Source organism: Nesoenas mayeri (assembly GCF_963082525.1).
Source record: "Nesoenas mayeri genome assembly, chromosome: 1".
Lineage (NCBI taxonomy): Eukaryota > Metazoa > Chordata > Aves > Columbiformes > Columbidae > Nesoenas > Nesoenas mayeri.
The window spans coordinates 106,835,175-106,861,867 of NC_137541.1; the positions used below are offsets into that span (position 1 = coordinate 106,835,175).

Here is a 26,693-nt window from a genome sequence, read left to right on the forward strand (position 1 = left end):
TCCTGTGTCAAAGTGCCCTCCACAAAAAGTAAAGCAACTAATCATTAATAATAAATGGGGAAAATTCAGATATCTTTTTCTTTAACCTCAGAGTATTCTCCCTCTAAACATCTTTGATCATCAGCATAAGGAGGGAGTGAAGGGAACAGATTTAGGATAGGATTTGTCACCTGCAACTCCTGCTGCTGTCTTATTCCAGAAATAGGCAAGCCAGCTGTTACTTAAAAATCTCTTGAAACAGAAGGTGAGTTGTTGTATTACAGGTTTCAATAATAAGAGACTCAGTGAAATGTGTTTTCAGTCCAGTCTTTGTTCCAGTCTTTATTCTTTTTATATGCCTTTTTTTTTTTTTTTTTAGATGAGAACAATTCTCTGGTCATTTTTCTCGAAACCTGAACATCCAAAAGGGATTCTTGGAATATGTTGGATGCTTACAGAAATTTTTTACAAATTCAACAAGCAAGAACTTGAGCATACAGAAAGAGAGTTGCTTCGGCCTATAGCAGGAAAAATGAAAAGCCAACAATATGTAATATGTTAGCTGTTGCACAGTTGTGGTAGGCAGCTAAACAAGCTTGCCAAGGAACAGAACCTTAGGGTGAAAATCAGAAACTGTCCAAAAGGATTCTGTGTTTCTTCAGTGTTCATACCTTTAGAATTAATGTTGCAGTAGTCTACCACTGCTTTTCATACAAACTTCCACTCTCGGATTTCCCATCATCAGCATTGCCTTTTCTTCCATTAAATACCCTTGTATGTAGTCTCAAGAAGTGCTTGCCAGTGTAGCATTGACACCACTTAGTTTTGTTTCTGATGAATTCCCTGCACCTCTTCATTGATGACCTAGCTTCTGTTGTTAGCAGTTTAAAATATTAGGTGCCATCCTCCTTACCACACAACATTGCTTGCACACAGAGACCACCCATAAAAATGTCTTCCCAAAACCCCACCTGTGGCTTTGCTCCTAAATAGGAATTACTTATTTTATCATGCTTTCATTGCTCCTCACCTGTGTTTTTTAAGGAACAGTTTTCAAGGCCATTCTGTTTTCTCTCTTATTACAGTTTCACTATATGAATACTGGAACAGATTTGTTGCCATTTTTGTTCTTCCAGTACTCAGACCCAGTTGTGCCTATCCTCATATTAAGCACAGTGGAAAAAGAAATGTAATGCAAGAATAGAGCACAGTCATCAGCCCGTGGAGAGAAGGGGAGTTAGTGCTAGTTTAATTTGGAATGGTAAAAAAGATTATTCTTGTATGTAAGATTTTTCACAAAGGTAACCACATCCCCAGGGATACTTGAGAATTCCTCTCCTGCCTTTTCAAGCAGTGATACATCCCGCAAGCCAGGGCAGAAACAGAGGGCTTGATATTGGGGGTAATTTCTTTGATATCAAAGTTTATTTTTCTGTGTTGTAAGGAAGCGGGCCATGGGAAATATGGCCAATAAATTGAAACAGCTCAATAAGAAGACAGTGTCACTGGGTGTAAAATGTTGTATGTTCACTTTACAGAGCCCCTTATGGAAAAGCTGTGGATATGTGGTCTGTAGGCTGCATCCTGGGCGAGCTCAGTGACGGGCAGCCCCTGTTTCCTGGTGAAAGCGAGATTGACCAGCTCTTTACTATTCAGAAGGTGCTAGGCCCGCTGCCAGCCGAGCAGATGAAGCTCTTCTATAGCAACCCACGCTTCCATGGCTTGCGGGTAAGAGAAAGCTTTGTTCTTTTTTTCTTTTTCTTTTTTTTTTTTTTTTAAATTTACTTATGCAGTATTTACACTATTGTCTCTGTTGCTTTGAAGGTTCTTTTCATTTATGTTGTGCATTATCTATTGCATGTGTTTCTGTGTAAGTATAGGATATTTAGATTATAAGACATTCATAATTCAAAGTAAAATTTTGATTACACCAGTACTGAGTTTTACAAATATGTTTGATTTACTGTTAAGAGTCAATTAAAGATTTTCTTTCACTTCTTTGACTTTTTTTGGGGATGCAAGTTAGCATTTGTAACCCAGCTTAGCATTACCCTGACAGGTTTGCACTGTGAAATTTAGTGACATAGCCCTGTCGGTTTGGGGTGCAGAAAATTTATACCTGCTACCTTCAGGCTACTGTGTTGGAAAAATCTGGGCCATAGATGCTGCTGTCATGATGGAAGAGCTTTTTGTCTTTTGCCTTTTATTCCTGGGGAGCTGTTGTAAGCCACGTGAGTAAAAAAGCTCTTCCTTCTGACAAAATTGTTCCGCTGGGGTTTGCCAGTACCATGTAATGATAGAGACTCAATAGTGTGGAGAAGCTGCTCAAGTTGGGACATGAGATATGGCAAAATCCTAGAAGCAATATATAAGTAATAGCTCTGTTATCTTTAACAATACTTGGTCAGTGGTTGTGCTCATGTTTGCTTTTAATTCCATTTTGATTGTCATTTTTTATTAATTACTGTTATTTAGAAAGGGAATTTATTATCTTGATAAATGGTCTGAAATCCTTAGTGTAAAATCCTATGAAGAGCCATGTAAAGGTTTTAGGAGAACATATCTATGCTGAAGACTTAAGATTTGAGTTTTAGTCTATAAAAGAGAAAACTTAAAGAATGAGAAAGTGAAAGAGGAGGGACTAAGTTGTCTTAAAACTTGTTAAAGGTTGCCATAAATTTGGTTTAGCTGATGATGATAAGAAAAGAAATAGTTGGTTTAAGGTGTTAGGATAATTATTTTAACTGCCAGAATAGCTAATTCCTAAGAGTTTTTGTTCAAGTTTGTAGACCTTCTATTAATGGAGCATTTAAAAAAACGTTTAGACGAGCATTTCTTGCAAGGTCATATGTGTGTTTAATGCTGTTTAGAACAGTGGGCTGGATGGGATCTTTTATTTAAAAAATTATACCTCTTATGAGGAAAGCAATGCTTCAGAAGTTGTAAGCAAATAAATTACTGCCTCTTCAGCATAATTTTACAGCAGTTCTAGTTGTGCAGTGTATTCTTAGTTGGGTAAATGCTCTGTAATGTCTTAGGATGAGAATGAAGTATCTTTGTAGCTTTAAAATACAGTACTTCAAGATGACAGCATAGACCTAATGTGATTAGCACAGGGTTGAGAGCTCTGAGTGTTCTCATCCTGGTTCAATGGTTTATTCCTTGGCCTCAGACATGTTCCTGCCTTCTTAGCCCCACCTGTAAAGTCAGAATACTAATGATGACGACAGTGACATATGTCTTCTAATAGAATAGGTTTTGAATGCTGAAGTAAAGTCTGAATAATGACCTAAACTTGAAAAATATTGCAAAAAATGTTGGTTTGGAATGTGATATTCATTAGTTAATTAATGGGGAAAATGTATTCCATACTGTAAGACAACCTTAAAAGTACATTTTTTTCTGAATGTAGCATAGTGCTTAATAGTGAAAGATTTTCTGTTGCGTGGCAGATAGAAGGTATGCTCTGATCCTGCAAATTATTACTTACAAGCTGGATCTGGCACTGCGTGTTCATAAGATAACAACTAGCCCAGGATGTGAAATTGTTTATCCATGTGTTTAGGTATGGTATTGTAGCACAAGATATTTAAAAAATACAGTATGAACACTCCAGCACCACCTGCACATGTATGCAGATGCACATTTGCATACTTTCTGGTTTTTCTTCCTGCTCATTTCCTCCATGCACATATATATGCGCACACACAGTTTTCTTCACTCCTGAGGTTTAGGGAGTATTTAGTGGTCTCTTTTCAGTCCTTCTGAGAAGGAAAACATTCATAGTATGTTGAAGGCCAAAAAAAAAATAAAATAAATCTGGGATCAGAAAGTGCCAATGGGTTCATGCCTTTATGGAAAGTATGAGTGATAATGTAGGGCTGTAAATATTGTTCTACAAATAAGTTATAAATAAGCTGGATAATCTGCACAATCCCAGTGAGTAGCCATCTCATATTATTTGTTTACATGGCTCCATTTTGCCATTTGCTTCATGTAAAAAGTGGAGGAAGCATGAAAGCCTTGGTTGACCTAAGTTACCTTCTAAGATCAACACAGCAGACTTGGACTTAAACAAATTCTCAGTCATTAGTAAACCACTTCAAGAAAAAGCAAAGTTAAAAGAAAAACACAGAGACTATGTAGAAATAAACACATTCAAATTAATGCTCTTTCATTTTCCTTCAAAGCTCACATAATGTAATTTTTGAAAAGTAATGCCAGTACAAATGATGGGCAGCAATTCTTAGTGGTCTAACACTTATGCACATACAGTGCATGTGCAATGCATTTTGCTTCCAAATGCAATTTTGGAAATGGATTTTTGTGCTGTGTTGTTCTTTAAAGCATGGGTTTGAAGCTCGTATTTAATCTGAGGAAGGTGAATGTGTAAATATATGCACCTACTGTAACAATCCCTAGGTATGAGAGCTCAAAAATGCACAAACGGAAGTAAAGGAAGAAAAGTCTTTCAGACTTCCTGTTCATTGACATTTTAGACCAAACATACAATTCGTTTTTATGCGATAGCAAACCTCCACGTAAAATGTTCATTTATCTTCATGTTTGTTAATATTTTTTTGTTGCTGTTGTCCGTCTTAATTACTGACTTAAATTTTTTTGTTTTCTTGTATATTCATTGATTTTTTTTTTTTAACCATAACTCAGTAATTTTTGTTCATGTATTTCATTTATGACTTGAGCCCATTTGGACATATAGCGATGGTTTTATGTACCAGTAGACAAGAACACTGCATGCTTCTTATTGTCAGTATTCTTGCTTTGCTGTGTAAGTTTAAGGATGTGGATGGGATCAAGCCAAGCTGCAACTGAAATATTTCCATACTATTAGGCAAATTCCACAACTCTGGAAACTGCTAACAAAGTGTCTGGATCTGTTACATAGTTTTGGGTAAACCATTTAATGCCAATAGACTGGCTGATTGTTGTTTTGGTTTGGTTTGTTTTTTTCCAGCTGCTTCTCTTGCATTCAAATGCATAATTTTCTCTAACATCAGCATAAGTTGGATCCATGAGGCTTTTTCATGCCTCTGTTGGAAATCCAGCCTTAATTTCCAATTCTGAAAACACTGGCATATATGTTTAGTTTTTTAATTTGAATTTACCTCACTGAAATCAGTTTATCTAGTTGTTTGCTGTCAGTTCAACATGTGCCATGGTCTGGAAGTGGATCTCTGTTTCTTTTCAACTCATTATACTGAGTATTATGTTCTAGCAATGAAATATTGAGCAACTTTTCTTTCATTCAATAAAAAGAAAAGATTCTGTCTTCGCTCTATTTGATTCTTGCCTTGCTTACAGGGCAAGCATAAAACCCACAATTCTATGCTTTATTTTTTCTTTCTTCAAATCATCCCTGCCTGTTCTGTTCTTCTTTCCAGACAGGGCTAGTTCCAAATACTACCTTTGTGAGGTTTTGTGCAGACTCTAGTTAGAAAGACGCCCTCCAGCAATATGCACTACTTCTCATCGTGTTGCTAGTGTGGCAACAGGAGTAATCCTGAACCTTAAACTTTTGGGTTTTTGATGTTTTTCACTTAAAACATTTTGGAATTGTCTGTTAATCTTTGGTATTTAATTAGTACTATATTTGCACTCTCAAATTTGCTCAAAGCTCTTTTCAATCCTTTTTTAAAACACACATATTACTCATTATTTCAGAATCTATTTTAAACCTCCCACCTCTTGTCAATCATAAAGCCACAAACACATTTATGAATCCAAGTTGATTATTTCTCATTTGGGGGAGGTTCCTTGACTGCCCTACTAATCAAGAATACTTTCTTTGGTTGACTAGATGCATATATACGTAAACAGTTATTTGTTTCATTATAATGTTTTGTAATGTTTCATAAACCACCAGCTTTTTCAGTGCATATGATTCCCATTAATTACATGACTTTATTCACTATGTAGTTTCTATTTTTTAAAGCATTGTATTAATGTATACCTTGTTTACATTCTCAGTATATTTATGCTTTATTATTTTTACAGTTTCCAGCAGTCAATCATCCACAGTCTTTAGAGAGAAGATACTTGGGAATTTTAAGTGGTGTGTTGCTTGATCTTATGAAGGTAGGAAATGAATTTTCTCTCTGTACTATGTGGGGAAAGACGTGACAACTTATCTTTGTTTCCTAATAGAATACCTCTTAAAAGTACTTGTGACCTTCCTTTTGAGATACTTTGATATCACCATTGTTTGAAGCAAGGCTTAATATTTCCTCAGAATCAGGAAAATACCCCTTGCAGCAAATGCCCTGAGAGTCTGTTCAAATTTCACTGATTCGATAAACAGTACATAGGCCAGACAAAAGAGTCACCATCATTTGCAGCAATATGCATTCACACTGACATATATTCAGGTTACCTTAGTAATGCTGGAGTGTGAGCTCTCAACTCATGATAAATTTAGATAAATACACAGAGTATTAGGCTAACCTTAGTTGTTGTTCATTTGTTACTCGATAAACATGAGGATGTGGATAGTTGTCAAAGTCAAAGTTGATGCACATTTTTGTTGTTGTTGTTTTATTTATTTTTTTAACCTAAGCACTTAATCGGCTTGTTATCACTCACCTCTACACATGTTAAGTTGCTCTTCAGTCCTGTTTTGGAATAAGTCAGCTAGTTACCTATGGCCAAACTAAGATAAGGTCCTGAGGTAGTTTCTGTTGGGGGATGAGGAGAATCTGGCTCCTCTCAAAATGGCCAGACACTGTAAAACCTTGTGCTATGGATTTGTGCCTTATTCCTGGGTATACAACACATATTATTGTCCTTATTATGGTACTGTAAAAACATCACCTTGGTAAGCTGCAGTACAACCCTTCCATTATTTCATCCACAGTAAGCTGGGGAAAAAAAAAGTCTTAGAGTCAAAAATTTGGTTTAGAATCACAGGGGTATTCTCTAAGAACTAAAGGTGCTGTGGGACAAATACAAAGCACGCATATGGCTAATGAACTCTAAATTAATTGTGTGGTCCCAAGCCCATCTGCGCCAGTTGTCTTGGAAACCAGGGGTCATCTGCTTTGGCGTATGCTTGGGTGTTTACTTGCTTTTAACAGTACTGATGTAGCCAGCAGAAATCCACTAAATTTGCTCTGCTCTTTTTAGCCAGTTCAAATCACTTTCATTTCATCTCCCTGCCTTATGAAGAGAGTCAGCATAGCTTTTACCTTGGTTTCATGAAGTCTGCAAAGTAGGTACCTTGGTGAAATCTAATTGCTTGGTTTTGGTATTATACATTCTCTTCTGTTTTCTAATTCACATAAACTTTTTTCTGGCATCATAGTTAGCTGTAGCTCAAGCTGTAGTAGCATATGTTGCAGAGCAGCAATTTCAAGATAATTTTTCAGACCATTGTTAGATGTGCTGGGGCAGGGTTTATTTTAAGTTTATCCTAATTTTTATGTTATATCTCAATGTCTTTTGGGTTCTTTTGTTGTGATTTAAAAGTTGCAAAGTTGTGAAATGAAGCACTTGAATTTTAGGCAAATACAGACTTCCAGGTAATGCCATCCCAATGTAAATAATTCTTGTCAACTTATCTGTCTATATTTCTCCCTACGAGGTGAGAAAGGTCAGGGATTCTGTATAGGGCATATTTTGGTTTTGACCTACATTACTTAATTCAGGAGTTGGAACATTGTTAAAGAATGAGCAAAAGACTACAAGAAGAGAACAGAAAAGACTTGTGGTCAAGTTACATGCTACAAATGCTGCACATACTTTGCTGCATGCCTGTCTCTTTTCTAGATGCTGGATGGTCTGGCACTTGCCTGCGCTTGGTGTGTTCCTCATTATCTGAATTCTCAGGGACCTCAGGTCTGATTACTAGATTACTGACTAACCCACACTTATGTCAGCTAAAGTAATGTGTTCTTCATATATCTCTATTTCAAGAGAATTTCTGGACTAGATTAATGACAAGGCATCTGTTTGGCCCCATTGCTGCTTAGCTCCTCCCCTTCACAAACCATGCTGTTTTGCAAGCATGCATTTGGGAGTTGGGAGCTGCCTTTGCATGTGATGACTTGGGCTAGAAAGACAATGAGTATTTCAGTCTTTTTCATATCATCTGTCATTCCTTCAGGAGCAGACATGCATTTTTTTTCTGAGCTTCCATTTACTACTAGAATGCTTTAAAGATCCTTTCTTTTTACCTTTGATATTCTTCACTTGCCTTAGCTCCAGCTGGACTTTGGCCTTCTGAAGTGGCCTATACTTGGTGCTAACGCAATGCTTTTGTAGTCCTCCTTTGTATCCTGTCCTTGACTCTAGTTTTAATATGCTCTTCTTTTGCATTTTTGTTCAATACGAAACTCCCTGTTTAGCCAACCTGACCTTAGTCAAAATGTTGTGACCTTCTGTACAATAAGATGCTTTGTTCCTGAACTCTTAAGAAATTTTCTTGATTTCCTTCAATTTTCAAGTGTCTTTCCTGTACACCTTTCCTCTGATGACAGTTTTACAGGAGATTCTGCCCAGTAATTCTTTACAGAAGCTGAAGTTTGCTCTCCAGAAGTCCTGGGTCCTATCCCTGATGCTCATCTTCTCATCCTTCCTTTGGATCCTTACTGTAATCATCTTATGGTCACTACAGCTTGGACTGTGTTCTCTGATCAGATTTGTCACCGTTGTTTTACTGTTAGTGCACAGCAGGTCAAGTAGAGTGAAGTCCTACCCTTTGCTGATTGGCTTCTCCAGCAGCTGCACCAGGAAATTGCTACCAACATAGTCTAGAAATCTCTCGGATCATCTACACAGGCTGGATGTCTGGATGGTTGAAGTCTGCCAAGAGGGTGGAGACCTGTGACCAGGAGACTTCTGCTTGTTGTTGTATAGAGTTGTCCTCTTCATCTTCTGGGAGCATTTTTATGTCTACTTTTTAGCAAACACCCACCATAACATCACAGTGATACTTTCCCTTCTAATCCTGACCTAGAGACTGTCCATGGATGTACCTTCTGTTTCATGCTGGCATTTGATACCATCCAGGAACTCAGTTCTATGAAGTGTCACTCTTTTCCCTCCCTACCCTCTTCCTTCTGAAGCCAGCTGTAGCCATCAGTGACAATGCCTCAGCCATGAGCCATGTCCCACTACTGCTCTGTGATTCCAGGCAGGTTCACAGCCTTGTGATTCCCTGTGGACTTCTGAGTTCTCCTTGTTTGTGGTCCAGGCTCTGCACCTTAGTGTCCAGGCACTTGAGGGAAGTGTCTGAACATCCTCTGTGGAATGTGGAAATCATGTCTGGCTGTCTGGCCTTCTTGTGTGTGTCTGGGCCATTTGAGCCACTGTAGTGATGAGCACCAGAAAAAAGGGGGAAAGAAAAAGATTGTCACTTGAGAAAGGAAGATGCCGCATACTGTATGACCAAATGACGTAGGAATGTAGTTTGCCACTTGCTTTGTTTCCTGAGTGTTTTCCATTTTGAAGTGTGGGGACCCTGTGAAGGGAAAACCTGTTTGTAGTCAAGTGCCTGAATACTATGTTAATGCATATACAGATATGCATTGTATGTGTATATACACATGCATATATATACACAGAGTTGTTCTCTATTCGACCTATATGACCCTTTTAAAAAAAGCTATTATTTTTACTTAATAGCCATACAAACTTTTATCCTTGCTGACAATCATGCATGTTCAAATATTCCAAGGTAAGTTTTGTATTACCCTGTTTCTGCAAGAAACCTTTCAAACTGATCAAAATACCCAACCTGCTGGTGTTCAATTGCATGATTAAATATTTTTTTACATGTCAGAAAGTGTCTTTGTTTAGAATCACAGAAAATCTTAACAATTTTAAGGCAAATGTTATTCTGAGTGCATTGTAAACAGTTTAGATGATTCTTTAAAACATGGGTGGACTTGAACCCTAGAAGTAAAACCCAGAACTCTTCTATTTCTATTTTTTTTTAAATGCTAACTTTAAAATACTATTTTTGTTTATATAAGAATGTTCTCATATGCTTGTTCTGTGTATTTGTGAAGCCTGTTTCATTGTAGCATTTTATTACTGGCAAATATAATATCTTTTTGTTCTAAACAACATTGTTGTAAGGTATATCCTGAAAAATATTTAGAAAATATGTATCTTTTAAACGTGTATAGGTATATACATAGATTATATTTTTAAAATTTTAGATATTTTTGTATTTTAAGCATATTTTAAGCACACGTATATACTATATGTGTGTATATATACCACATATATGTTTCATAATAAGCAAGGCTGAGGCCTTTCACATCTTAAGTGGAATATAGGTTTTGTAAGTGTTTATTTTGTATTGTATGTAGTTTAATACAACATTAAATTATTCTAGCAGTTACATCTCATCACAGAAACTCTGGAGATTAAAAAGCTATCCCAATGATATTCTTTATTTTGTTACATTTTTTGCGGATGCAAATAGAGATACTAACATTTGAACTTTGGGATTTCTTTTCCGAAGAATTTACTGAAGCTAGACCCAGCAGACAGATATTTGACCGAACAGTGTTTGAACCATCCTTCATTTCAAACCCAAAGACTCTTGGATCGCTGTGGAAGCTCACCTTCACGGTCAGCTAAGAGAAAACCTTACCATGGAGACAGCAACACGTTATCTAACAGGTAAACGTAATTGTATCACCATCATCACTGACATTTGCACTGCCAATGAGTGAGTTGCTGTCATGCTTACGTACAATGTCATCTACAAGAAAAGTAGTAATTTGACAGTTTGAGCACATTGAGACATGGATACTGTTCCATGTTGCCTCACCAAATAAAGGCAGTAGACACAGTTTTACTGTATTTCAGCTATTCAAGCTGAAATTTTTGCTAACTTTCTACATCAGGCTGAATACTTCTTGGGGGGAAAAAAAAAGGTAATATTCAAGCCCGTTCTGCATATGGCAAAGGAAAAATAAGTTGGCTTACCCATCTTAAACAAATGTTTAGCCTTTTTCTTGAACAGCAGTAGAAATTCTGTGGCTTGGAGAATGCCTGAGATTCTAAAGAAATGCTCTTTTCTTTGGAATGCTACTGTATATGTGCAAATCTATCCAAGGTTTTGCTATTTGAATGTTTAAAATTCACATGAGTTAGTAGCAGCTAAATGTCCTGAAAATTGCGTGGATTGGTCATGCTCCAAATTTGGGATGAACAGAATTTTGTGTGTAGTTGCAGTTATGAGTCAAGTCTAGCCTACTTGAACTTTAAGCAGGATGGTTTTGCTCAGTGACTCTCTTCTTGGACCCACACAGCTTGAGAGAAGCTACTTGATTTTAGTACAACAAACCAGGTTTGCTGGTGGATAAAATACTTAAGCACAAAAAGCCTCATGGCATTCCTCCGACAAAAGCTTTCCTAAGGTCACCCTCTGAAGTAGGCAGAATGATAGTGGCTTTTAATCCAAGCCATGTTTTTCTTTAGCTCTTCCTGTGAGATTAAGAAAATTACTCTCCATTTTAGGATTTGGGATGGTGACATTTACAAGATATGCTTTTTCGGAGACAGACACCAGAAAGTTTTAGCTGCCCTTATAGGTATTTAGGCTAGAAGTTTTACAGTTATGGATGTGGCATCAGAAAGGAAAACCTAGGTCCATGGCAAACTTCTTGTCTAATACAAAGGTTTGCCCAACTGCTTGATTTCAAATTATTGGGTTCTTTATAACTCCAAATTTTTAAAAAATATACTTCCTTTGAACTAAAAATTCTTTTCAACTGACATTAAAAGTGCTATATTTCTAGAAACTGTAGTAGAGTACATAATTAGATTACTAACAGTGGATAATAAAGTCTTAAGTATAAAAATGGCTAGCATTATCCAATTGTAATTGTCAACATGACCAACAAATGTACAAACTCATCTGTACAGTGAGCTCTCACTTTCACCCTCAGTAATATATAGAACCATAGAATAGTTTGGATTGGAAGGGTCTGTCAAAGATTGTCTAGTCCAACCCCCTGAGATGGACATCTTCAACTAGACCAGGTTGCTCAGAGCCCCGTCCAGCCTGGCCTGGAATGTCTCCAGGGATGGGGCATCTACCACCTCTCTGGGCAACCTGGGCCAGTGTTTCACCACCCTCATTGTAAACAATTTCTTCCTCGTGTCTATGTTGAATCTCCTTTCTTTTAGTTTAAAACCATTACCCTTGTCCTGTTGTAACAGGCCCTGCTAAAATGGCTGTCCCCATCTTTCTAGTAGGCCTCTTCAGAGCAGTAAAGGCATTATCATAGGTTTGGTACAGAAATAATTTGACTGTTGATAGCGAGCTTAAGTTTATCATGGCTAACAAGTACAGCTGCAGCACTGTTCAGTCATGGCTAGTTTGCAATACCAGCGTAAGTCCAGAAAGCAGAACTGCTTTTTATGCCAGAAAATCTCAGATAATAAATTCTGCTCAAATACGTTGCAGAACCAACTCATATCTCAGTCCCTTAGTCCCAAAACCAGGAGAGTTGGAAAGGAGAGTGGAAGTTAAGGACATCACCAAGTAGCTCTGCACCAAGTCAGTGTGGTTGCAGAGCATTTTGAGTCCATCTTTGATGTTAGAGGGCTTGTTCTGCTGTGCTGAGCTCAGGCTCACTCCATCTGGATGTCTTTGCCAGCATAATATCCACTTTTCCCCCTCCTCTCTTCTCCAAATCAGACATACATTAGATAGCCTGGAGCATTAATTATATCAGCTTTTTCATAGTGCTGATGTACTTTATTGTTCTACTTTCACTTTCATATGCCAGGTGTATTTAAGACTTTTTCAATGGATATACACCTGATTTTCATAATGTAGTGCTTATGTTATTGATGTGCACTTTTATTACTCACGCACATGCATGAATGTGTAAATATACGTTGGAATCTCTATGACTGGATTTTATATCTTCATTTTATTTGTCAGGAAAATCCATTAACCAAAGCTGAGTTTGTCCATCAGGATGTAATCAGAAAGAAACAGCAGTGTACTAACACTAGAAAATCTATTATTTTAGTGGAGCTGCTGATGCCTAGTTGGCAGTATTTGATCTTACTGGAGTTAAATTTTGTGGTTTTAAATGGTAACTCTCTTCTGAAATGAGTGTACTTTTGTTGAAGTTATTAATACATGAATATGTAATCTGGTATATTAATGCTTCTTTATGCATTTTAATGTAGAAATCAAGCCAGCAAAAGCTCTGCTTTGCAGTCACACCACAGATCAAACAGCAAGGATATACAGACACTAGGGGTTGGCGGACCAAGAGAAGAGGGTCTTCCAGCAAATGAAAGCTTTTTAAATGGAAACCTTCCTGGAGCTGCCCATAGTCCAATGCATACAAAAAAATCAAGCAACACACCTGGATCTGGCAACAAGGATCTAGCCAATAATAACATGCCACATCTTCTCAGCCCAAAGGAAACAAAGGCCAAAACAGAATTTGATTTCAATGTAGACCCAAAAAGTTCGGATGGTCCAGGCACAAAGTTCCTGAAGTCTAACACCAGATCTCAGCAGAACCGGCACTCATTTATGGAAACTTCTCAGAGCAAAACTGGGACACTGCAACCCGGTGACAAGCACAGTCGCCACAGCTACATTGATACTATCCCACAGTCTTCTAAGAGTCCTTCGTATCGGACAAAGTCAAAGAGCCATGGGGTTCTGACAGACTCAAAATCCGTGGGCAACCTGTCTGAGGTCAGGGCCCAAGCTGCAGAACCAAACAGCAGCAGGTATTTCCCATCCAGCTGTATGGACTTGAACTCTCCTACCAGCCCAACTGCTCCCCGACACGGTGATAACAGAACTTTGCTCAGTCCATCCGGGAGGAATAACCGCAGCGAGGGCACCCTGGATACCCGAAGACCATCAGCAAGACACTCCAAAACAATGGAGGAGTTGAAACTGCCAGATCACATGGATGGAAGCCATTCCCACTCTCTGTCTGCTCCACATGAATCTTTTTCCTATGGTCTAGGTTATACCAGTCCTTTTTCTTCACAGCAGCGCCCTCATAGACACTCGATGTATGTGAGCCGGGACAGAGTGAGGTCAAAGGGCTCAGAGGGTGGCTTGAGCGTAGGGCAAGGGATGGCAGCCAGAGCAAACAGCCTGCAACTGTTATCTCCACAGGTGCAGCATAAGTCACTCACAAGATCTGTTGGCTCGTCACGAGAAGACTGTACGGAAGATACTAATAGGGTTAGTTCAAAATATTGTCTGTTACGGAATGATGCCTTCCTCTGTTTCATGTGAGGACTGTGTCCTGCTTGCTTTCTTCTTTTTATTTCTTTAAGGAATTAATTGTTTGCCCTGTTAGAAGGCAAGGGATGTTGGGGTTCTTTTTCAGGAGGGCTAAATATTTCAAGTGCAAAATGGGAGGCTGTTTAGAAGATTTTTGTTTTAAATGGTGTAGAAATACCATTCTCTTAAAGTACTGATATGCGAGAACAGAAAGATTTGTCTCTGAAGTTAAAATTTCGTTAGTAGTTCCTAGTCTTTGGTTACGTTGTGTGATTACATTTTTATCATATTGTTTTGCTTAGTTAACCTTCTCATTTGTGTTTTTTTGTTACCATATGTCTTTCTGTTATGAATGCTAATGTTAATTTTTGAAGTCAGCTTTTCACTTGCTTATAGCAGGACATTATTGCTGAAATGCCGTCATTTACTAGAGTAATATCGAGACATGCAATATTTCTCTTGAGTAGCATGATAAATGACTGGGGTAGTCTAGAGATTTTGTGTTGAAGAAGCCACTGGTAAATTTACTCCTTACAGTGATTTCTGTCACTAGATACCATGTTGTATTTTACTGAGAACATTATTTAATAAGTAGAGGAAGGGCTGGTTCTGGTGTTGATTTACATTCCTTACACAACACTTCTGAAGTCATTTTTCTCTCATTTCAGTCAAGTTAAATGTTAATTATTCTTCAAGATGTTACTGTAGAAGGGCAATAACATCAACATTTGAGGTTTTGATAATAAAAACTCATGCTATCTTGTTTTCTTCAGAGCATTAGGATCTTTTTCTGCATTATATAGCAGATGTTAATTTGATAAGTTATATTAATTTTATTTCGTACTGTGTAGAGGCAGATTGCTTTTATTAGGTCATTCTTTATCTTTTGACAAATGGTTGACAACATTTTATTTTAATTAGAAATATTGGTGTGTATCTTAACGCTTATGGTTTTGTTCATTTTGCTTTGTTTTGGAATGCCTAGTAATTTGTAAAGAACTTGCCTTTATCTCTTCTGGTCAGTGTTTTTAAACCTATGCCTTCAGGTAGTGTTTTAAAATCTGTATTTCAACCATCAGAAGTCTGAAAAGAAAAATACCCTTCTGAAATGGATGGCAAGTTTGTAAATTCACAAAGCTGTTTTTGTTTCTAGTACTTTCAACAACAAATCAGAATTAAATTCTCAGTCGTATGCCTTGTAGAGGCATTTCACAATGAAATCATTCTTTGGCTTCTTCCTATCCTTTTTTCTTTTCTTTTGCTACATTCTGCATTAGAAGTCAGAAAACTTAACTTCCCTCAGGATTACTGAGCTAAAAGAATCAGGAATAACCTAAGTGTTCTCAAAGATTCTCTCTTGTTTTCGTATCACTTTTTTCCATTCAGTTCTACTGGTTCTCTCTCTGTGCTCCTATTTTGTGAAGTTTCCTCACTTCCATGTTTGTCTTTTCTCATTGATTTCCTCTTTAGCTCTACCGAGTCTTTTTAAAGAAAAACATTCTTTGTTTGCTAGGCTTTAAATCTTGCTTGAAAAAAAGAGAAAAAAGAAAAAAGGACTTGCATTCACTGTTAGTTTTGTGGCTTTTCCAGTCTCCATACAACACTTCTGTTTCAAGGGTTCCTTTTTATTTTAAATTGAACATACACAAAAGGGGGCAAGCAGAAGAAAATCAAGTACAAGCTGCTATTACTGTCTCATTTTTGTAACTTAACTGCTAAGCAGAGGTATCTTACACAACTAGTAACTTAATCAAATGCTTCAGCCTCCTGCAAATTTTTAGAAGAATCAAGCTGTGATTTAAAGCCTTGTTTTAGCTCCATTTTTTGTCTTGGCACAGTTTCAAGGGTTGTTTTATCTGTGACAGTGAGGCCAGATCTTTATTACTAAAAGGCAAAATAGATTTTGCAAATCACTGGTATAGTGAACTGGAATCCCAATTTTTAATTCTCATTGGGGTTTTTTGTGGTTTTGTTTTTTTAACTTTTGTTGTCCTTGGACATTCTAGATTTAAATTCATATAGGGGTTTCAGTACAGTTTCCTGTGGGATCTTGTAGACACCATTGAATTTTATCTGGTTGGTCCATGCTGTGTGAAAAATTGCAGCATCTAGTTCATTTAAGAGTGGCATTAAGTCATATTTGATGGCACATTACATCCACATGGATGTTTCTAAGAGTGTACTTAAGCTTTTATTTGAAGTACTGTACCTTCCAGGAAGTACTGTATTCAGGAAAACAGAGTTAATTAGAGGTAATTATATTGTTTTTTGCTATCCTGTCTGACTTCATTATTTGGCTTATAGATTTCTTAGTTCAGGGACTACCTCTTATTTTGCACACAGTAGATTTCGTGACTGTTGGTACCTCTAGTGCTACTGTATAACAGCTGATAAGAGATAGTGCTTTGGTGTTGCAATTGTCACAAATTATATGCATTTCCTGTTTGCTTTTTAAAATTTACCAGTAGCAGAGTGACCATATTTCATCAGAAATTAATTCAACAAGGCATCCAGTAAAAGATTCTCCAAAGATATTACAACTGCATTTCATTCACAGCAAAAATTTGAGTCTGAATCATGGTCAAGTCTTTAAAATTACAACTAAGAGGCAAAATTTTGTTAATGCCGTTATGGAAAAAGCAAGCAGACAGCAAAACCAAATAATTATTGATTACATAGTCTGTGATTTAATATTGGCAGTTATTAATAACATGAAAGGAAAATGGTTTGGGGTTTCTTGCTCATCTATGGTGGTTAAAAACTGTGAATCAGTTTATAGTCTTTCATTTTAAATAGTTGATTTTACTTTTGTTTAGGGTGGAGCATATCATGATCCACACACAGAAGATGGAGCATCTTCTAAGGAAAATAGAATTCTGTATAATGACCCTGTTCCGAGAAGAGTTGGCAGCTTTTACAGAGGTAATTTTATGGTGGATCTTTCAAAATTAAGCAAGAATTTTAACAAGGAATATAAATTAAGTAGTGGACATTGATACAGAGAACTAACATGAACAACTAAAAAAATGTATTGGAAAAAGAATAGTTACCCCACTTTCAGAGACTGGGTTGACCTGCTATGTTGTATGCAGTAACTGTAGTAGTATCATATTATCTATTTCAAAATGATAACTCACTTTGACTGAAAAGTATTTCCAGTGCAGTAACTTTTAAAGCAGAAGATAATTACCAGGGGGAGTTGAACAAAGTAAATAATTATTACCAAAGTAAATAGTGAATTAATATTTTAATTCGTATTTTAAATTCTTATTAACATTATATCCAAACACCTTTGTACTTCTAACACACTGACATACTTACTGATCTATTTCAGATACTGTGGTGCATGAAACTGTAATGCAAGTTTTTCATTGCTCCAAACCTATATTCATTTATTTTGTTCAGAATTACTAAAGATCAGGGTTTCCTACAAGCAGAAGCACACTTACATCATCGCAGTTCAGAATAAATAACAACACAGAACTGTGTATGTGCATATGGATGGATGGATGGATGTTTGTGTGTGTGTGTCTATGTGTATACACACAGACAGATATTGTTCTATTACAGTACACAAAAGATGGTGATTTCTAGCAGGTGCCTCATGGCTAAACCTGGGTTTAGCCTCTCGAAAAAGACAAAGGTGATAAGAAGCTAATTACAGTCGTGCAAGCATTAGGAGGTTTGTGGGGCTCCCCTGAACCTTAAGAAGTCCCAATCAGCTAAAAGTAGATTATGAGTCACCTAATAACCTTAAGTGGAGTCACAAATCTCTCTCTAATCCTCTTCAGGTTGATCAGCTGGTTGATGACCTGATTTAGACATGTTAAAATCTGCCAATCCTTCTAAGTGTCCCATTGTAATATTAAAACCTGTGAGCAATATCCAAGCTTGTACTGTTTTGAGCAGTGCTTTAGAATGTAAGATTTTGTAGCACGTGCAACAGAGAATCCCTAAGAATCCTCAGTCCTGTGGTGCTTTTACTGATCCTTAAACACTCCTAAAATTGGACATGGATTATCTTTCTTCTTTATACATAGTGAAACAGAAGGTCCAGGGAAGAATGACTTTCCATAAGTCACGTGCTAAGTAAACTGTAGGTCTGGGTTTGCATTCAATTCCTTATCATAAACTAGAGGTTTCTTCCTCTTTAATTATAACTTCGAAACAACTATATTTTAGTTCACAGACTTCATTATTGCACTGGAAAAATTATGCTATATTTAAATAATACATCAATAATGGTATAGGCAAACAATTGAAAGAAAAAGTTACTGTGAAAAAAAGTAAACTCATATTTAAGCAATTCTTAAATACTGACTTAATACAGAGGTTGTTAGCATGTACATTTCTACTACAGCTTGAACAAAAAAATTAGGTCTAGTTTTGATAAATAGTATAGTGTGATGCTGTAGTAAAGCTGCAACTACTGTATCATCAATTCTTAATCCAGTGCAGGTATTTCTAGTGATATTCATGATTCTAATAAATTTATGTTCTAGATCTGTATAACCTATGTTCAAAACCACAGTACGTCTGTTTGAAAAATAAGTAATACCTGATTTTGATCCTTTCATTTTTAGCAAATAATCTCTTAATTATATTAAAATCTAAAGTAATTTCTTTCAGGATGAGTACTGTTTCTTTTGAGGTCTAAGTGAAGGCAAAGCGTAAACTGTAGTGGTTTGTGTCTTTAATAATTGTATTCTAACCTTTTATTCTATTTCTTGGTTTTAAATATTGATGGCACTTGTGACTCCCTACAGATAGAAATGTTCTCAAATCTAGTAACAGCTTACCCAAGTTCTGATCATATTCGCTTTTTACAACCAATGTTACCTTGCAAGTATCATAAAACAGCTTTTTTTTTTCGGTCATATATAAAGTACAAGTGTGTCTTCACTGTCTTGTTTCTGTGAAAGAGGTAGAGAGGAAGCAGACAACTGAAAGATGTGATTTTCGGCAGAACTCAGTGTATATTGTTTGCTGTTTCTCTGTTCAGTTCCATCTCCGCGTCCAGACAGTACGTACATAGAAAACAATGTGTCAAACAGAGCCTCTGTGTTACCAGCAGACAGCAGCACGGTGGCAAACCACTCAAAGAGACAAACCACCTTTGACACCTGGTGAGTTGTTATTTACACAGATATGTAGAGAATGGCAGGGAAAAAAAAAGGATTTTTAACAGGAGGGGAAAAAAATACAGCTAAGTTTTTTTTCCAAATTTGCAATTGTCTATACATGCTTCATTGCTTTCTCTGACTATACTTGTCATAGCTTTGCATGTTTGCTGTCCCTTTTTGAGCAACAAGAAATATTTCGTTACACTATCACATTGAATGCATTAAAGATTATATACTTTTGTCCAGTCTTTCCTGATTTTTTTTTTTCCACTCTTAATCTTCAGTTAAAGATAATACAAAGTGCTTGTGTGCATATAGTATGGATAGCAAGGCCGTAGCTTTTTTTGTGGATTCCAGAAGCATGAATTGTCAGACAAACGGAAAAAAAAAATCAAAATGCATGTTTCCATATATAAAATAGGACTGTATTAATGAAGAATATAATATTTGCTCTACAATGGGGACTGCTGCTCTTTTTGCTTACGCACCACAGAAGGAAATGAGTACATTCTATGGGAAAACGGACTAAGCAACATCTTAGTGTTGTATATTGATTTTAAAAGATTAAAAGCATCACATGGCTCCATTATATAACATAGAACAATTAAGTATAATTACGCTAATAGAATGACAGCGTACGTGTAGCTTTGCAGGACTTAAAGGGAACTATCTTAATTTTGTTGCTCTGAGAGCTGTTCAGCTCTAAAATACTCTTAATCTTCTATTTTGCTCAGTCACAGTAAAGCACAAAATAAAAATAAGCAAATGGAGCTCCAGAGGATTGGTGGGAGGAATGGACTGTTTGCATTTGCATGGTTCAACTATGCTTCATCTCACTATCTGAAACACTGCTCTCTGAAAGTGCGATAAAATCATGCTCTCTAAAGAACTCTTTCAGTGGTTTGTTGACTTAATGTGTTTTCACATGAACAACCTGTGAATTATCTGCTTAAATAAGAAAGGGGGGTGAGGGGTGGGGAAGGGAAGCAGCTGGTATTTCAGCTTGTGTTCAGGTTATGTACCCATGTCAGTAATAGAAGATGTTCACTCCAGAACCCTTGTCACCTGCCCTGACTGACTAGAGTCTGCTTCCTGTCCTCCAGTAGCTCAACCTACATCCATTTTCTTGAAGTTAGCTGAGGAATCCAGTCATTTATGTAAAAAAGGTGGTACTTATGTTGTGACTTATGTGGCTAAATAAGGTATTTATTCCTACTGTTGAACCCTTTTACAAATTTTGTTGTCCTTCATATCTGAATCTTTTTATCTTGCCTATAACACAAGCCAATGGGAATCTTGTTTTGCTCTCTATATATAATTCAGCAATATATTACCTCTTGTTACGTGGTCACTGCAAAGAAACGTGTAATGTCATTTTAAGTCTGAACTGAAATAATAGCATATGTAATTAGAGCTGGTTGGGAATTTTTTTACTAAAGTATTTTTTTCCAATGCCAAATTATCAAAACCAAAACTTTTCAAAGGGACACCAACTGTTTATTGGGAAGATACTTCAGCTCCAGGATGGAATTGCCAGTCAAAACCACAGATACACTCAAAATAACAAATATTCTGAGGTCAGCATTATTTTTTTGAATGTGAGGAACTTGAGTGCAGGGCCTTTGTTCTTCATTATTTAAACCAGAGACTTGAACCACGATCTTAGATCTAACAAGTGAGCGCCCTGAAATAGAAGTTAGAGGTTTTTCTGGAGCACATTCTCTGTTTCCCTCAATATATTCTTTTGAAGCTGTTGAAATAGTGAAAAGACCACAGAGATGCTGAATATGGCCCAGTGAATAAAGCCCTTCGTTAACTTTGAGACAGTTAGATTTAAGTTCTTGCTCCAATTAATGTACTCAGATATTTTCACAAAGTGGAACAACTCCTTTGAGAGAAGAACCCACAGAAGAACATGTATTTCTTCTTGCGGAACAGGAGGAACGGCAGTGCCCACAACACCAAGTTACTGCTGTTTTGGCATGTGTTGCTCTTTGCTTTTCCTACTCCCTATTTTCCTGAAATGTTTCCTGCCCAGCTCTACATGTTAACTCTGTGCAAGTTGTCCTGGCAATGGTCTAATGTTGTTTCAAAATTGTTCTGTGCCATAAATGCAGCTTAATCAGATTCCTGAGTGATGTAGAGTCTATGTTCCTCTACTTAATTTTCTGTATAGAAGTTGTGTAAACGCCTATGAAAATGTCGGAAGCTCTAATGGAATGTGATTCTGCTTACATCAATTTTATGATGAAGTAAATATTTGATGTTTGACTGACATACGTAAATGGTGCATGACAATTCGTCTCAAATTATGAGTGACATGTATTCCACCTCGACTTGCCACAACTGTAAAATATTGCTGCTTTCATACTATTGCTTTGTGTTGCTTTTCTTCTGTCAAAGATTTTGTGAATGGTTGCTAGACTGAATTGTCACAGATGTTCCCTTGTCTTTGTGTGCATTTCTTCACTCTGTCCCTGCTGTCCTGCCTCTTTAAAAATAAAGATGTTATAAACTCGACTTTTGTCATCAGGTTTTACTCTTCAACTACTAGATCATTTCTGAACTTCAGGCAACTTGATTTGAAAAAAGGGCAATTTTTTCCTCTTCTAGAAAATATTTTCTTTGCCAGGGTTTATTTTCCTGTAAATGACCTTGAACTTTTTCGATTTTTTTTCCTTTTTGATACCAGAGTGGATGTTTTATTTTCTTTCACTTGTATGAGCTTTGTCTTGAGCTGGCCAAAATCAATAGGTATAGGCAAGATGCTTAACCTTGTTCTGCCAGTCTGCCAAAATTTTGGCTTGAGTTACCTTTGTTATTGTTATAGTTCTAAATATCTCTTTGGAATAAATTCCAACATGCAGTACTTTATCTCACATGATATTGGAAGTGTGTGCATCCATTGCTTGCAAGATACCTGGGGGTTTCTGGAAAGCTTTGTTGTTTAGACCTGTAATGTCCATTTAAATGTATTCTTTTTATGACAAACAGCTTGTCATATATTCTACAGCATCCATCATACCTTCCTGCAAAAACAATAAAAAGAGGAAACCTATATATATAATATTTATTATTATTTGTATATCTGTATAATAGTAATAAACACACACAAACTTTCGTTCAAGAACAAAAAAAAGAACATCCTACTGTTAGGAGTGTCAAAGGCTTACAATTATCTACCTACCATTAATTTTCAAAACTCCAAAATAGTACAGTATTTTGTAAACATGACATGACTGGCTATAATATCACTGTATCAGTGTAAGAAGGTAGTCATACTGTTCCTGAAACTTTAAGGTTACCAAGATTGGAGCAAAGCTAGTTTCGGGCTTGTACAGCTGTGTCTGCAGTACAGCTGTTGCTGCCTTGTAAATACCGTCCAGTTCATTTACAGCATTCTTGAATTTGGAAAAATACTAGGAAATTACAAACTTATAACTTGAAAGCTTAAAAGTCACCTGTATGTGTTACACTGGTTGAGGCTTTAGGCATCTGCTCTGCACAGCTTGAAGATGTTCACTTTCCTGACAGTGTAGCTTTCCCTCTGACATTTCCTGCACTACACTCTTGCATACATATTGTCATCCAATATATTTGCTTTATTCATCTATTTGGCAACATCTGAACCTCCCTACCAGTCTTCTAGTAACTAGTGCCTCTTCCCTGACCCTTCCCCAATCATCAGTGCTTTTGTTTTGTACTAAACATGAGATGATGCAGTCTCTATTTGCAAGGAAGCTTTCCAGAATTTGTAGTCATCAGTATTCTGTCCAAAAAATAAGCCTACTGAAGTATATGCTTCAGAAGTTTACAAAACCAACCTCTTCCAAATTTTTATGGTTACTAATGTTGAATGATACCAGGGGAGGGAGGGGTAGAGAATGTAAAATATATGTGTGTATATATATGCATATGTATGTATGGTGATCTAGTGGCTTTAATGGCTTCTAGGTGATATTCTTTGTATAATAATGTAGATCTGGAGTTTATTCCAGATAAAAATCCTCTTTTTCCACATTTTAAGAAGAAAAAAAAAAAAAGTAGCTCCAAGCAAAGTTCAGATTTGATCTTTGATTTTTAAGCTTTCAATGTCAGGCTATTAGACCAAGAAATCTTAGTACGGGCTTCAGCTTGTGGGATTGAGATTCTTACCTTAAGTAAACCATCTATTTGAGGTGCTTCACTAGTTTCTGACATTTTCTTTATGTTGTTTGTGGTAACTCTCTAACTGCCAAGGGTTTTATTTGAAGCAAAACCAAAAGCTAACTTGGAGAATTAACGTTTGTTCATTTAGCTTCCGAAGAAAACTTCAGAGATTTCAGTAACTTCTTCATTACACAAAACCCTTATTGTTTAATTGTGAGTGATTTCATAAAGGGAGTAGTACACTGGCAGTTAAAGGGGATTTCCAAGCCAAGCTGCCTGCTGAGATGAGGGTTGCTGAAGAATGACTCAAACAAGCATGAGGAATTGCCCCCCCCCAGAATGCTGTCTGCAGTACGAATCTATGGCAGCGTGAGAGCAGCATGCTTCATAGTTATTCTTTTTAGTTAATATTAAAGCACATCAGTCTGCTTGCCCCACGCATGTTTGCTGCTACACCTCATTGTACCTGCATGAAGCTGGACACCTTTCCTGCCATGGGGCAGTAAATGTTACTGATAATCACGGAATTTCTTTTTATACCTATGCTTTTTCCAAATGTCTCAGATCAGAAGAACCAATGTGATCTACGTTATATGTCCTAGGCATGTGAAGGGCACACAAACATAAAATAACAAAGCGCAGCACGTTTTGCTGTGGTTTCTGCTGGAGGATGAGCTCTCTGGGTGGGGACTCTCCTCTAGGGCTGGGTTTACTTGCTAGTGGAAGAGACACCGTGTAAAACATTCTGGCGTAACTGTTTTCAAGAGCTGATGCTTTGTGCAAAACACCAAGATACTTGGAGTTTTATTGTAAGAGTTTAGTGTTGAATTACTATACCATACAGATTTTTTTCTGATAATCCTAATTTTTCCTGTACCGCCCACTGACTGAAAATCATCTTTTGGGATGCCTAAAATATCCCAGTGTCTCATCTCATCGATCAAAATGTTCTGCTCTATTTTTACTCAGTGCAAAATCCTGGTGTTGAAGCTTCCTGCTATAATGCTATATATGTTCACTCTCTTCACGTAATGAGCATGTGTTCTGAAGCAGTTACTTTTCAAGGTCAATGCTTTTTCAGACAACTGTACTGCGACATGAGTCATAGGAGTTAATGACATAAACCAGTCAGTATAAAACCACTGGCTTTGGGGCAAGCAGTTTGAAAATGAGCAGACTTCTCAGTCCCTTATTTTTCTTCTCCAGTCACTATAGCCATAAAGAGGAATTGATGGTGCAGAATTTCACTTCTCTGCTTGTCTGCTTTAAGGAGCGGGTTTCTCATCCAGGTTCACTGGGCCAAAGAAAACAATTACACTTGAGTGAATCTTTGTCTAGAAGTGTGGCAAAAATTGTCCCAAGCTTTATTCTGAAGATTAAGTTTACCTTTAAAAACACAGCATCTCCATTTTGAAATAGACCTTGAAACAGAAAAGCCAGAGCAAAACATCGAAAAATTTTAAAGTATGATGTAGAGTAATTATATGGGGACTTCTTGTGATATGATGGTGGTTTCTCAGCAGCCAATCTAGTCACGGGGTTGATGATTTGTACTGGGGCTGTGGCTTGGGGTAAATTTGCAGATGTGGATGCACAGGAGCTCCTTTGGGGAAAGGCTCTGAAGGATTCTCAGCATCATTCACATGACTTGCATAGTACAAGCAGGATACTTGGGGTACATGCTTTCCTCCAGCTTTTCTAGCAAATTAAGTAAAAATAATTTAGTAAATAATTTGGTAGGTTTTTCTCTGTGTTAAGTCAGTCTTGTGAGTTCACCAAATCTGTAAGGCTGTCAGTAGTCTTTTCTCTCAGGCTTTCTCCTTGGTCCTAATAAAAGACTGCCTTACTGCTGTTACACAGCGGAACCAAATACAGGGACCTGACAGAAACAGGAATCCTTAGCAATCCAATAAATTTAAAATGTGCGTTATAAATCTGATAATTATGTTCAACTAAAGATTTTTCCTGTAGCATTGTAATTTTCACGTTAAATCTATGTTGTTGTGACCTGAATGTGTTTCCTTTATTTAGACGTAAGTTCCAAAAATCTAAACTAGGAAAATTTCCACCATCCTCTCTGCCTAGAAATCTTTGGTCTAGGCTCGTTCTCTTACTCAACAATTGCACTTTATTACAGTGTTTAAACACTGTATGTATTTTTATTTAGAACCAGGTAGCACTTCGAGCTTGAGGTGGTTTTGTGTGGAAACTGAGGAATTGATGAAACCACCTATCAGAGTGAAGGTACTCTAATCAATAAGGAGGATGACTCCAGTGATTCTGATCCCAATTATGTGTTTTGGGGATTTTTGCTTGGGAAAAAAAAAATAGCTTGGCATGTAGTAGCAGCTGAATCACCAGCTGATAGCATAGCATTTAATGCTAGAATTAGAAGCCAAAGATAACTATAGCAGAGAGTTCCGTGTTGCTACATTACAGTTGCTCCAAGGAAAGCTGCTCCTGTTTGTCATCCAGAGCCCTTAGAACTGTGGCTTTCCTCCAAGTTTTCCATAAAGAGAGTAGAATAACTTCATTTTTGTTTTCATACAATTTAAAAGTGAAAAGGGACTATTAAGTCATCCAGTATGATTTTCTGTTATGGTAGTTGCCATTGAATATCATCTATTCTCTGGGGCCCAGGCTCAGTAACTTATCTGATGAATGTGTGTCTCCCAGAAGAGTATGAGGTCCTGATTTGAAATGTCAAAGATGGGAAATCCACTTCCTCACTAAGGTGTTTGTTCTGATGATTAATGATTCTCATGGTTAAAATCGGTGCCTTATTTCTAATATAACTTCTCTGGCGTCATCATCCACCTACTTGTTCTTGTTATGGCTTTGCCCTTTACTTTAAAAATCCTTCTAGTACTCTGTAATTTCTTCCTGGATAAGTACTTGTGCGCCACAATCAAGGAAACTATATGTTGAAGCTGGTGAGGCTGTGTTTTTTAAGATACTAAAGAGGCTGAAATCTCTTGACTTTTTAATGTAAGCAATTCTTTCTATCTCTGAAATTATTTCTGTGACACTTTCCTGCACCATTTCCAATTTCCAAACGATTTTAAAGGGCACTAGAACTGCATTCAATCATATCTCACCAATGTCTTATGTAAACCATCGTTTTACTCCGTAGCAGTACTTTGCATATATAGTTTAATGTGTATACTTGAAGTAACATGCCATTTATCAGCAGT

The 26,693-nt window shown here is 37.0% G+C and overlaps 1 protein-coding gene across 1 annotated transcript in view; it reads left to right on the top strand.

The window, feature by feature from the left end:
- CDKL5 (cyclin dependent kinase like 5) overlaps window positions 1-26,693 on the top strand; it is a gene marked incomplete at both ends in the record, with an annotated part of 73,493 nt that overhangs the window by 39,636 nt on the left and 7,164 nt on the right. Inside the window, 8 exon segments of the mRNA XM_080352982.1 lie at window positions 1,518-1,707; window positions 5,995-6,075; window positions 10,466-10,626; window positions 13,159-14,185; window positions 16,696-16,747; window positions 16,750-16,796; window positions 17,044-17,149; window positions 19,230-19,353. Coding sequence (XP_080209108.1) covers window positions 1,518-1,707; window positions 5,995-6,075; window positions 10,466-10,626; window positions 13,159-14,185; window positions 16,696-16,747; window positions 16,750-16,796; window positions 17,044-17,149; window positions 19,230-19,353 — 1,788 coding nt within the window.